Genomic DNA, 13,633 nt, shown 5'->3' with positions numbered 1-13,633 from the left:
ACAAGCAACAGTGTCCTGGCCAGCCCGAACGGGCTGCTGAGCAGGACACAGATTGGTCGGGTTTCTTATTTGTAGCCGCATACTAGCCTGCGGCTTGCTTGGGGAGCTGCCTTATTGCTCGTGTTGGTGGGTGGTGCTGACAAACCTCAGCCAGGAGGGAAACCTTCTGTTTCGTCGTGCTTCCTTCCTTCTTTTCTCTCAGTCCTGTTTTTCCATCCCAGTGGAGGAATGCAGACAGGGATCCAGTTTCCTGAGTGGCTTCTCCCTGGGAGGTGAGACAGGCCTCGGCAGCGCTACAACAAAACGGAAGAGCAGAGTGGTCAGGAGACCCCGGGAGCTGGCTCTCCCAGTCTTTCTCTCGGGAACAGTCCACAGCCCATGGCACCGTGCCATCCAGAACTGTCCTCAGCCAGCCATCCTCATTCCCTCCCACCTCCATGCTCTTCTTGCTGGCAAAGTTTGTCATTCCTCGCCACCACCGTTGGCATCTTCATCTTTGCCTCCTGAGCCTCCCTGTGGAGGTCACCATGCTGAAAGTAGCGGCCTGGGGTGAACTGGGGTCTGTGGGGAAGCAGGAAAGCCTCAGAGTTTGCACGCTGCCCCTCCTGTGCCTGGGCTCGCCTGCATAGTGCCTCACCCATGGCCCAGCTGGCATCCGGGTGCAGGTCCCAAGGCCTTGCATCTCTTCATGCTTTCAAGATTTGCCTCCCAATGACTAATCATTTCCACAAACTCCAGCACCAAGCTGGCTCTGAAGAGGCCTTTTTCTACCTGGATAGATGTCCCCCCCCCACCCCCAGTTACATTTTCCTTCTGGTCTCTTATCAGTGTTTGAGAGCACAGGCTGGAGAAGTCAGTGGACGTGTGTCCGTCCATCAGTTCTATTTTGGCATGTAGACTGATTCTCCTCCCATCTGGGCTTTCTCCAAAATGACTGCTGTGGGTCATATGTCACATCAAAGTGGGAAGAAAATGCCTTTGGCAAGTGAAGTTTAGGGGGCTTGGAAACTTCTGTAGGGGCTCCAGGTCCATCCTGTCCCTGACTGGGCACCAGCTGGACCCAGGAGGAAATGGTACCAGACATCCCAACTGCTGGTTTGTATATACTTAGAGATTATGGCATCCGGTCCCATCACTTCATGGGAAATAGATGGGAAAACAGTAGAAACAGTGTCAGACTATTTTTTTGGGCTCCAAAATCACTGCAGATGGTGATTGCAGCCATGAAATTAAAAGATGCTTACTCCTTGGAAGGAAAGTTATGACCAACCTAGATAGTATATTCAAAAGCAGAGACATTACTTGGCCGACTAAGGTCCATCTAGTCAAGGCTATGGTTTTTCCTGTGGTCATGTATGGATGTGAGAGTTGGACTGTGAAGAAGGCTGAGTGCCGAAGAATTGATGCTTTTGAGCTGTGGTGTTGGAGAAGACTCTTGAGAGTCCCTTGGACTGCAAGGAGATCTAACCAGTCCATTCTGAAGGAGATCAACCCTGGGATTTCTTTGGAAGGAATGATGCTAAAGCTGAAGCTCCAGTACTTTGGCCACCTCATGCAAAGAGTTGACTCATTGGAAAAGACTCTGATGCTGGGAGGGATTGGGGGCAGGAGGAAAAGGGGATGACCGAGGATGAGATGGCTGGATGGCATCATGGACTCGATGGACGTGATTCTGAGTGAACTCTGGGAGATGGTGATGGACAGGGAGGCCTGGCGTGCTGCGATTCATGGGGTCGCAAAGAGTCAGACATGACTGAGCGACTGAACTGAACTGAACTAAAGAGATTTGTGCATTCACTTGTCATGAAGTCAAGCCTAGTGAATTCTAGTTAGTATAGGTAGCTCATCTATGACCCCTCCAGCAGGAGACACTTTGGGCACAACCTCAGCACTGTCCCTGTTATTCACGAAGTGAATAACCCATACACAGTGATGCAGGAGCTAAATTCAAAGGTCCCTCTGGGGTCCTTTTAGCCTGGTGGTTGGTGAAGCCCTTGGAAGTGCCAGTGAGAGAAATGCCCGGAGCTGCCTAGAGAACTCAGCCCAACCAGCATCCCCGAAGCCCTGCTGAAGGGCAAGCCAGACAATGTCCTGCTCTTGAAGAGCCCCGACTCTAAGTCAGAAGGAAGGAAACAACTCCTGGAACAGTGAATAAAAACCAGAGACTGAGTCAGAGCCCCAGACCACCAGAGGCCAGCGCCATCCCTTGGCCAGCAGGAGTCCCTGGGCCAAATGTGAGGGGTGGATGTGGACACGGCAGGCATGTTCCTGCAGATGTTTCTCGGAGGAAGTGAGATTGGCAGTTGGAAAGGAGGGCAGGGGAACCACTAACTCACACTTCCAGGTCTCCACTGCACTGTGGTTTTTGTTACCAAGGCAGCAGAGACCCTGGAGGTCTGCTAACAGCCAACAATCCACTCTGACGAGGGCAACTCCCCAGGTCCGCTGCCCAGGTAGGGCTAATTACCCCCACTGGAACCAGGGGCACGTTGATTTAAATCTATGGGAAGCCATAGCTCTTATGGCTTTTACAAAAACAAACATCCTTTTCTCCCCCACTTTCAAGGAGTCCACTGACTGGTGTCTGTGAAGCCGGAAGGGCCTGGGTCAGGCCAAGGTCAGGTCACTGGCCTGCTCATAGTGCCTGTGTACATGTTCTTACCCAGGAGAAAAGGTGTGGCACAAATTCTCCAAATCCCAGACCATCCACCAGAGAGACAACTAATAATAAATTTGGTCATGTGTACACCAGGCCCTTGTTCTTGTGTTTTATTTGTATCAGCCACTCCACTCTCACAATCCCTCACATTAGAGGGGGCTAGTATTATAACTTTGCAGGTTAGGACATGGAGGCTTGGTGAGTTTAAGTCAGTTGCCAAGGTCCCATCTGGAAAGTGGCAGGGCTGAGGTGTGGATCCTTGAGGAGCCTAGATACACATACTCACCAGACACAAAGATGACTGAAACACAGGAGGAAACACAGTGAAGACCATCATAACATGGGCAGAGAGGCTCTTATTATTCCAGGCAGTCAGAGTCAGGTAGTCAAGTCAGCAATCCAGGCTTCATGGAAACTCCATCCTAGAGGTCATAGGGAGCAGATCAGTGTGCACGGGAAGGCCCAGCTAAGGTCTGTCCATCTGGTTATCAGTTCATAGGAATCCCTGGATTATACCAGGTCAGGTTAGAACTGCTGACATGCCATTTGATATATTTTCCATCATTAGGTTTCCCTGGTGGTTCAGACAGTAAAGAATCTGCCTGCAATGCAGGAGACCTAGGTTCAGTCCTTGGGTTGGGAAGATCCCCTGGAGAAGGGCAAGAAGGGTATTCTTGCCTGGAGAATTGCATGGGCAGAGGAGCCTGGCACGCTACAGTCCATGGGTCACAAAGAGTTGGACAAGACTGAACGACTAACACTTTCACTTTTCACTTCCATCATTAGGAGAATTAGATGAGTTTGTAAAATATGTCCAAGTTTACTTAAGTTCCTCTACACAGCTGCGATTTATGAAGCCAGGAATAGGTTGGGATATCTTCTAAGAAATAATCTCCCTCAGGAAAACGCAGGTTTGTGTGAGAAGCAAGGAGTCAGAATAGAAGGCAAGCACTGAAGTCTGTAATAGTGAGGTGCGGGAAACGTAATGGGTAAGCTCTCAGGTCCATGCAGAGGCAGCCTGCAGCCCCTCATCTGACATTCCCTGGGAACCACAGTTCAAAACCTCCAAGAAGTATCAACTCTTGCCCCTCCCCACCCCCAAGGTCACTGTTCGAGGGCCTACTGAGGCAGCTTTCCATCTGGCTTCAGGCCAACCCTGACACACCGTCCACCTTTCCCAGGGACACTTTTTTGAGGTTCTCATCTCCTGGGACTAAGCCTGGACCTGAATCCCAGATGGTTGCACTGCCCCACCTGTATAAAGTCTTCACTCCCCAGCTAGCCTTTGAGAACCTCATAAACAGCCCTATATCAAAATCTCCGTCCTTCCATGACATTGTACCTCTGAACACTCTTTGTTCATTAGCGTTTCCAACTCCTAAACATCCTTTAACGCCACACTCGGCGTCCCCTCTCTGAGGCCAGTTCCCACAAAGTCTGCCAAAAGCTGGGACACTGAAGTTACCCAATGAGAGCTCCCACGCCCAAGTTCCCCGAGAAAGCCCCACTGGCTCCAAGACAGGGCACTGAGTGACGCCCCCACGGACCCGTCTAGTTGTCCGTGTCTCTCCAATCCTAGGTAGGCGGGACGCTCCTACCAACCCTCGCGGCACACGCCTGGTAGTACCCGCCGGCTCGGAGGGCGCATGCGCCGGCGCCGGCGGCTGAATCCGGCGATCCAGCCTCAGGCTCGTGGACTAAAGACTTCAGAGGCCTGCGGGAGCGCGCGCACGCGTGGAAGGGGGGGGCGTGTGCGGAGAGGGGCACACGAGCCGCGCATGCGCAGTGGCAGGCGGCGGCGCTAGCCGAGCTGGGAGATGGCGGCGGCGGCGGCGGCGGAGCGGAGCGTGTGAGAGTCGCCCGGGAGCCGCCGGCCCGGGCCCAGTGCGACCCCGACCCCGCCCGCCCGCCTGCCCGCCATGGGCAACGAGGCCAGCCTGGAGGGCGGCGCTGGCGACGGGCCGCTGCCGCCCGGAGGCTCCGGCCCCGGCCCGGGCCCCGGTGCCGGGAAGCCGCCTTCAGCACTGGCAGGCGGAGGACAGCTCCCGGCGACAGGCGGGGCGCGGGCGACCGCCGGACCCTCGGGTCCAGGCCCCGGGCCTGGGGGTGGTCAGGGCAGGTAAGCGCGCGGCACAGCTCCCGGGGGCGGGAGCAGGAGGGCACGGGAGTGTGTAGTCTGAGGCGGAGGCCAGTGCCGGGGCCCACGACCCTACGGTCTAGTCTGGACAGCGAGGTCGGACGTCCGGCCACACTTTGAACCCAGCTGGTTTGAGGGGGTGGCATGAGGGAGGGTGGTCCCGCGACGCGGCCCTCCCTTTACAGCCGCCCTGCCTCAGTGTAAAGCACGATGCTGAGCACAGGGTCAGTCCGGGCCTGCAGACCGTGACTTCGTCACGAACCCCAAATTCTCTTCACCCCAATGCTGGGCTAAGGAGGGGCTTATGTAACCTCAGCCTGGTCCCTCCGCACTGGGGAGCAATGGGATGGAAAACGTCCTCCCTGTCTGCTGGTATCTGCCTGTGTCCATTGTGTTGGGCCGAGGAAAGAGCACAATGGGAGTGGCTGTCAGGGAGGATAAGTGTCACTGTGAGGAGCAGAAAGATGTGGAAATAGTTGAACCATGAACTTGGTCATGCGCTTTCCTCAGGCATTTCGTAGCTAAAATCTTTGGAGGAGGGGAACCGGACGCCAAAAGGTACTTATTTAGGCTCAACAGTACTAACAGGGTCATGTGCTTTCACCATGGTTTAGTGAAACACTTTGAGGTGAAGCAAAAATGCTGTTGAATCATCTAGAACCAAATATGTTCTGTTGCCTCATGATCTAGAGTCCTACCTCAAATCAGTGACATGTTTTAAACAGAACATATCTGATCAAATACTATGAAACCAGCTGTTTAAAATGCACGTGATGGTCCTATAAACAATTAAGTGGCGTAAATGCAGTGGAAGGAAATGCCAATATATAGTAAATCAGTCAACTGAAAACTCAGGAAAGCTAAGAGACGACAAGATAAAATGGAAGGCGTTATCTTCACAGCAGATAGACCCAGGGAGTAGCAAAGCTGGGGTGTGCTTTGGATCCATGTGAGTCTGCTGATAAATGTTGCCTTGGTTTTTCTGTGTGTCCCACAAACTGTAAGGGAGCATAATTTTTGCTTCTTCAGCTGCCCAGCTGTGCCTCTCATGGGCTTATTTTCTCAGAAATCGTTTCTTAGACAGTTAATGGTAATGAAAAGCGCTCGGTAGCCTGAAACCTGCCGCAGACAAGCCAGCTTGTGACCATCCCTTTTAGAGGGGGAATTTGCCCATTTTACATTAGCTTTTTCAGTAATGCGGTTGTGGAGCACACAGTTCTTAGCACTGCAAATACTGTCCATTTTGCTGCGTGTTGAGCTGCTCTTTGAGTTTTAGCTCGAGGGAGGCTCACTCAGGCTTTAGAGCACTCCCTCCAGGGGAAAGCCTCTACAGCTGTGTGGAAAAACACCTTGTTATTGGGAGTTCTCTATATGGGAAACTCGACATTTCCCTTCTGGTAACCAAGCAGGCTACTCTGCCTGCCATTTATCTGATGTTGCAGAGGCAAGCATATGAAAATTTAGAAAGACTTGGACAACTCAAAGAGACAGGAAGAGGCTAGTGTCTATTCATAATCCTTTTCAGTATTTCATTTCTACCCCCTGTCTACGTGTTCTACTACAGGGCAGACCCATGAACCACTGTGGGGTAGAGAATCATGGGCTCCTGCTGGATTTAGCAGTCATGTAATTTTGCTCTTGGCTGTAGGCAGTGCATACACACGGGCCTGTTTAGCTATGGTCCTACAGCTATCAAGCTCAGAGGGTGAGCTGGCTATTTGTCACCAAAGCTGGGGATTGGAGGTCCTTAGGAGATGGGGTTTACTCTTCCAGCTGATATTCGCTTGTCTGGGCACCTCAGCCAAGCCGCACCTCCATGATATGTCTCTCCTTCAGCAGCTGTATAGCTTCACTTCCTCTCACCCAGCGTCTCAGGTACCTAATGCCAAATTTAGCAAGTTCTGTTCTGAGATGCTGCTGAACAGATTGGCCCATTGATGGAGAAAAAACCCTGTGGCATGTGCTTCTGGGCATTTGGGAAAGAGCATTGGCATACTTTCAAGCCAGCTTGTGAATTTGGGGGAATTACATGGTGAATAGAGATAGGTGGAGGGTCAGGTAAGGGGAAGACCATTTTACTGACCCCAGAGGGGAATGGAACTGAGGCTCTGGGGGACTGAACTCCTGGCTCTTTCTTGTTGCTGTATTACCCCTTGTCACCTCAGGCTGAATTAGTCTTTTCCTCCTCATACTGAGCTGACTTGGGCCCTGCAAGGGGCCACCTTCACCATTTGAGGCTGAAGAGCTCGGCTAGAACCCTGTGAGTAGCAGTCTGCCACACCCATAGTGCTGCCTCTTAACCTGTTTGGATGATATGGCACTTTGGGCATCAGAGAGTCTCTCAAGGCAGGGCTCTCTGCTCCTGGTCCCAGGGTCACATGCGCAGTTACATAGGTTGTGCCTTCCCTGAGGAGTGCCAGATCAGGCACTCTGTCTCAGGCTCCAGGTTCTATGCCTTGGTGTGGGCTGCATCTTCCTGCGGGAAGGGGCACCTTTCAGTTATTCATTCATTCAGTTCATTTTATGGCTGAATGGCTGATGTTCAGTGAAGGTCCCGAGTTGACGGGGTTTTTACCTGTACACAAACCAGTTCAAGAGAAACTTTATCAGTACTCCAGAAAGCACCTTAAAAAAATTGCACAAAGAAGCCATGTAGACCAGTGGCCACGTGGTTAATTGACACCAGCTCTGTGGACTTGCAGAGCTTTGACATTTGCAAACTGATCTTTAGTCAGTCAAGCAAGGTATATTTACCAGTGTCAAGAGCAAGCACTGTGCTGAGCTTTGTGGAGGATCTTGAAGGATACATAATGCTCCCCTGGCCTCCAGCACCTCACAGTCTGGTTGGTCAGAAAGCTCTTGAAGAACTCTTGGAGAATACGGAAGGATCCTAGGAGTGACCCTGCAGGCATCTCAGTGTCTGAGGAGCATTCAATAGGTAATGCTTATAGAAGGGTTGTCAAGTGAGAAGAGTAGAGAGGCAGAGCCAGGCTTCAAAAGAAGGAGAATCCCAAGTCTGCTTGGGAAAGTGAGGGAGGTGGCCCTGAGAGGTAGAGAGAGGAAGAAATGACATGAGGCACATGGTTTACACAGGCAGAGACTGGGGCTGAGTGCAGGGGTGTGAAAAACTGCGACAAGCCACATAAGGCTCCTCCTTGTTACCCCATTGAAATCAGTGATCAGTGCTGAGCTGTCACTCATTTCCAGACCATATGTCAGGGAGACATCTTGAGCCCAGTGCAGCTGGGTACAGAGAGCCTGGGCATTTGTGGGAAGGTAGGCGAGGCTGCCCTGAGAACCATACCCAGAGTTCCTTTCTCAAGATAGGTTTGCCATAATTATATCTCAAAGATACATTAATGAACGAGTAACTAGGTTTGTCAGGCAAAGTATCTCTGGTCTGAGATTAGCCAGACTTGTTATACTATATCAGCTAACAGTCAGGCTCTAGAAAAATCTGGGATTAATTTGTAAGGCCAGAAAGAAAGGATACAATTATTAGGTTTAGAAATAATGGGCCTTTAACATTTAGAGATTATGTTAGGCCACTGGATTCTCATGGAGGACATGTCATGGAGTTTGTGCTAAAGTGACCCTAATATCTGGATGGTGATGATGTCAAAAACTTACCCTAAGAGGGAAGCCATTTTTGCATTTCTTGCCTGGGAGAGAGGGGCAGTTTTGATAATATAGCTATTTGTAGCCTTGGTAAGACTGACAATATGCCATAGGTCCAAAAAAAAAAAAAAAAAAAAAAAGCTATGGATTTGTTAGGGAGAGAAAGTCTATTTTATTTAAAGTTTTTTTTTATTATGGAAAATTTCAAACACACATTCATAAAAGTAGAGAAAATAAGTTAATGAACTGCCATGTTCCCACTGCCCAGCCACAGCCATCAACTCACAGCTGATCAAGTTTATCTATCTCCCTTACTCTACTTAAAGCATCTTCAATGGAAGCATCTTCCAGATATTCAAACATTTCATCATCAATGTTTCAGTGTATATTTCTAAGAAATAAGGGCTTTGGGGACTTTCCTGGTGGTCCAGTCGTTAAGACTTCATGCTCCCAATGCAGGGGACACAGGTGTGATCCCTGGTCGGGGATCTAAGGGGCTTCCCCAGTGCTACTAGTGGTAAAGAACCCACCTGCCAATGCAGGAGACGTAAGAGATGCAGATTTGATTCCTGGGTTGGGAAGATCCCTTGGAGGAGGGCATGGCAACCCACTTCTGTATTCTTGCCTGGAGAATCCCCTGGACAGAGGAGCCTGGTGAGCTACAGTCCATGGGGTTACAAAGAGCTGGACACAACTGAAGTGACTTCAGCATGTGCTCACGGGAAACTAAGCTCTGGCATGCTGCATGGTGAGGTGAAAAAGAAAGGAAATAAGGGCTTTGTATAAACATTACCTGGAGAAAGTAATGGCAAGCCACTCCAGTACTCTTGCCTGGAAAATCCCATGGACGGAGGAGCCTGGCAGGCTGCAGTCCATGGGGTAGCTACGAGTCGGACACGACTGAGCGACTTCACTTTCACTTTTCACTTTCACGCATTGGAGAAGGAAATGGCAACCCACTCCAGTGTTCTTGCCTGGAGAATCCCAGGGATGGGGGAGCCTGGTGGGCTGCCGTTTATAGGGTCGCACAGAGTCGAACACGACTGAAGCAACTTAGCAGGAGCAGCAGCATAAACATTACCACAGCACCATGATTACATCTAAAGAGGGTAACAATCTCTTCTTAACCTCAGGGAATATTCCATCAGGGTTCAGTTTTTTTGGATTATTTTATTAATTTATTTTTATAATGGTCTGTTTGAATTGTAATCTGAACGAGGTCTGCACATAGCATTTGTTTGCTACGTCTCTTTAGTTTCTTTAAATCTGTAAGTTCCGCTTGTGATTTACGATTGTGTGGTTTTTCCTGTGGTTTCACATACACACACATACACACACACTCATATTCTGGATTATGCTGATTGTATCCCTGTGGTGTCATTTAAGATGTTCCCCTGTCCCATATTTTTCCTCAAAATGGGGAATTACATCCAGAAGGCATTCAGAATCGCATCAGGGGTTTTTTGGCCAAGAAATCCTAGCTTTTTAAGAAAGTTTGTTGAGCACTTCCGATTGGAAGCGGCTAGGAGTTCGTTGAAAGAAGATCCAGACTTTGGACTAGTTTGAGAACAAAGATCGATTCCATGGGTCATTTTTCCATTCTTTTTCTAAAGTTCTTCCACCGAGTAGGTTTGGTTCTGAGTTTAAGAAGTCAAAGCTTGCGGACCCCCTAGGTCATGCCTTTTCACCCCAGCATCACAGGTGGAGCCTTCCCTGTATGTGTATTTTATATATGTATAAGTAGCTGCCAGGAGATAAGATTTGGGGCTTCAGTAAATCCTCCCTCTTCTGCTAGGTCCTGCACATTTCAGTGGGCCCCTTTCCCCTTGTCTGATGGAGGCGGGGAGGGATAGACCTTGCTATGTGTGGGTTACTTGGGGAGAATCTGTTCCTGGAGCCTGTGGCCTGTGTGCTGTGAGTTGGGGCTGACTGTGGAGGTAGGCTGGCAAAGCTGTCGTAACAGTTACAACTACCCTTGCTGGGTGCCTGCTCCATCACAGTCATTCCTCTAGGTGTTTTACACACACTTATTCCTCACACTGGGCTTCCCAGGTGGCTCTTCGGTAAAGAATCTGCCTGCCAATGCATCAGACACCGGTTCAATCCCTGGGTCAGGAGATCCCCTTGAGTAGGAAATGGCTGTCCACCCTAGTATTCTTGCTGGCAGGATCCCCATGGACAGAGGAGCCTGGCGGGCTACAGTCCATGGGATCACAAAGAGTCGGACACGACTGAGCAACTGAACGTGCGCACATTCCTCACTCCACCTACCTGGCCATGGAGCTCCCGCGGGTTCTGTCTGTCCTGGCCTTACTTGCCTTTCCTGTCCAGGGATTCACTTTTTTAAAATGGTGAAATGGTGAGCGGAGACCTGCATGCCTGCAGCATGGGCTGAGTGTCACACTAAGATTGGAGGCCCTCCTGGTCAGCCAGGCCTCAGTGGACACTCCAGCTGTGGGGACTCCCATCTCAGTTGATGCCTGAGTATGTCATGTGGGTATTAGTCCTGCCTCTGGAGGACTTGCTCAGGCTTCTTTCCAACAGGGCCATCTGCCATCTCCATTCACCAGTGCGGTGGTGGGAGCTGGTCGAAGCTGGGGGATGACTTGGGACCCTGGCCTGTGTTCAGGGAGATGGAATTCTGGTGACCCCCCTGCTGTGGATTGGGCCTCTGGCGGGAGCCTGTCCCCTTCTGGTATTCTCTGAGCCCAATATCTTATCCTTGAGCCTGTGGGACAGCTGGGCCTGTGGGATGGAGCCAAGGTGCATGTTCCGATTCCCCTGTGCTATGCCTTGGGCACCCAGGCTGCTCTCTCCTTCCTGTACTTTGCTGTTAGGGGCATCTAGGGTTCTTAAGAGAACTTTGCTCAAGCAGACATCTCTTACCTGGTATCCTCACTTCTTTTTAAGAAGAGGCTCACCTGGAAGCATATTGCGAGTCTCCAGGGCATTGTATGTCACCCTTGGGGTCAAATCCAGATTTCTTTGGAGGGACCTGGCTACTTCTGAAATGGTGAGACTACTGTCAGGGCCAAAGGTGAGGATGAGATTTTCCCTAAGGTGTTGTAGAAGGGCTTGGTCTCAACCACTGAGGAGATCACAGAGCCTCCACAGATTGTCCAGCAGCTCACACAAGGGGCCACTGGGCCTGGTCCCATCTGGCACCGCTGCTTGTACCCAGAGGAGCCCAAGCTCTCCACTGCCCCAGGCTCAGGGAGGGGGCTGTCCCCCCAAGGATGCTGGAAGAACCAGTAAGACATTGGGTGCTTTGAAAGAAAGGAGAGGTAAGGAAATATGCCGGTAGGCACATCTGTATACTGGATACATTTGTGTGTGCTGGTAGGTAATCAGGGTTGTCTGCACTTTTCATATATGGGAGTGGATATGAGGAGTCATATATGTGAGGAATTTCTACAGTTAAATTCTACTTAGAAGTAGGAGGACTTTAAAGTGAAGTTCATCCATGTATCTGGAAACCTTTGCTCAACACCTATCAGATGCCTATCCCTGGGTGAAATGAGAGGAAAAAGAAGCTCAGGAGGTGGGCTCTGCCCTCGAGGGGCTCACAGTGTGGTGGGAGAGAAAGAGACACTTCAGTTCAGATCTTTTCCCTCGCCTTCCCTAAATTAGAGTTCGCTCCTGCCTTTGTCTCACAGAGGTAAGGGGAAAGAGCGCACCATGAAAAGGGGTTGTATCATTTTATCTTCTAAAATAGTAGAGCACATATTTGTATGATGTTTTACAGCTTACAAAACACATTCACAGCACTGACTTACTCTGTTGGGAGCTCCAAAGGTCTAACATGAGAGATTCAGAAGAAAAGCCAGCTTCGCTGACTTTAGCAAACCCAAATGCCATACACTGAGCACAGCTGGAGAACCACGTCACTTCCCTGCCTCCTGCTCTCAGAAGATGGAAAATTTAGCAAGAGGATGGCGAGGGCTTTGAGGACAGGGAAGAGATCTGGAAGTAGGACATTTGAGCAAAGGAGAGGGTAGGGTGGGGTAGGGGATGAAGAACAGTGGAGACTTCCTGGGCGGCAGGAAAGAGGGGTCAGAAACTCAGGTTGTAACGAGTCCTGACCTTGCCTGAAATGGACTATACCTGTGGGCTTGGTCCTTGTGTTTTTTCCATCTGTAAACTGAGAAATTTAACTAATCTCCGAAGTCCCCTCCACCTCTGACAGCTTATTTCTGTGAGATGATTGAAAAGGAAAGGGGAAGCTTCCCGCTGTTCAGCTTCACAGAGTAGAGAAAACAAGTCCAACTGGCGCCTTTAGGTTAATTAGAAGAGCTTTAAATGAAGAGGATTGCTCTCCCATTGTGGCCCGGAGATCTTCCGGAGTGGACAAAATGACTTCACAATCAAGCCAGGAGCCAGGAGGGGGACTGGCTCCCGCCTTGCCACTTGGTCGCTCCTGGTAAGCAGGGGCTCTTGAAAAGCTGACGGCCTCCTACTGGCTCTGCCGGCGGCCAGCAAGGCGCCCAGCCGGGCCGGCAGAGCCTGCTGCCGGCGCCCTCTCCCCAGCTGTGCTCGACGGCTCACCTCCTGAGTGTTGTCCCCTCCACATTCCACAGGAGCTCTGGCGCAGCCTGTGTGCTCATGAATTCCCCGGGGGGCAGGGGTTGGCAAACCCTTCGTGGTGGGGGAGGGGGCCGTGGAAGGGGCTGGCCTGAAGGAGACCCTAGTTTTGGCCTCTCCAGTCAGGCAGCTGTTCGGCTTCCTCCACTTGTAGAGCGAGGAGCTGGATGTGGCCCTCTCTGCAGTTTCTCCTGCAGCTGCGTGGGTTCTGTGGGCTCAGGCCAGGTCTCCTCTAATGTCAAGGTCTGGCCTATGAGGCTGCTTCCTTCAGGAGCATGCTTGAGCTTCAGCACCTGGTATGTTTGCTCTGTCCTCCTTTTGTTTTGAGCATCTAATTAAACCCCTGAGGGATGCCAGGACGGCGGCTTCCATGTTCCCCAGAGGTAGGAGCTCCGCCTTGGCATGACTTCCCCAGTGGTCCAGGCCTTTGCTCCCACCCAGGCAGATGACCCCCGTGTTGGGAAGTTCTCTCCCTTTTCGGGTCTCCTTGCACCTCCCGTCCTCTTGGTCCTGGCTCCGCCCTCTGGCCCCACTGACTTACCTGCTACAGATTTGGCAGGATCGCACGATGCTCTCACCTCCTCAACCCCAGTCCTCTCTCGAGATGACTTCTCCAGCTCCCGTGGCTGGGAAGTGGC

The 13,633-nt window shown here is 51.1% G+C and overlaps 1 protein-coding gene across 1 annotated transcript in view; it reads left to right on the top strand.

Annotated features, from left to right (window-relative positions):
• Positions 1-4,578: 4,578 nt before the first annotated feature.
• BSN (bassoon presynaptic cytomatrix protein) overlaps positions 4,579-13,633 on the top strand; it is a 78,187-nt gene continuing 69,132 nt past the window's right edge. Inside the window, exon 1 of the mRNA XM_042236202.2 lies at positions 4,579-4,778. Coding sequence (XP_042092136.1) covers positions 4,579-4,778 — 200 coding nt within the window. The remainder of the gene's footprint in view (positions 4,779-13,633) is intronic.

Source organism: Ovis aries, chromosome 19, assembly GCF_016772045.2.
Source record: "Ovis aries strain OAR_USU_Benz2616 breed Rambouillet chromosome 19, ARS-UI_Ramb_v3.0, whole genome shotgun sequence".
NCBI lineage: Eukaryota > Metazoa > Chordata > Mammalia > Artiodactyla > Bovidae > Ovis > Ovis aries.
Note: the sequence above shows the minus strand (reverse complement) of the source record. Positions and strands in the feature narration are given on the sequence as shown.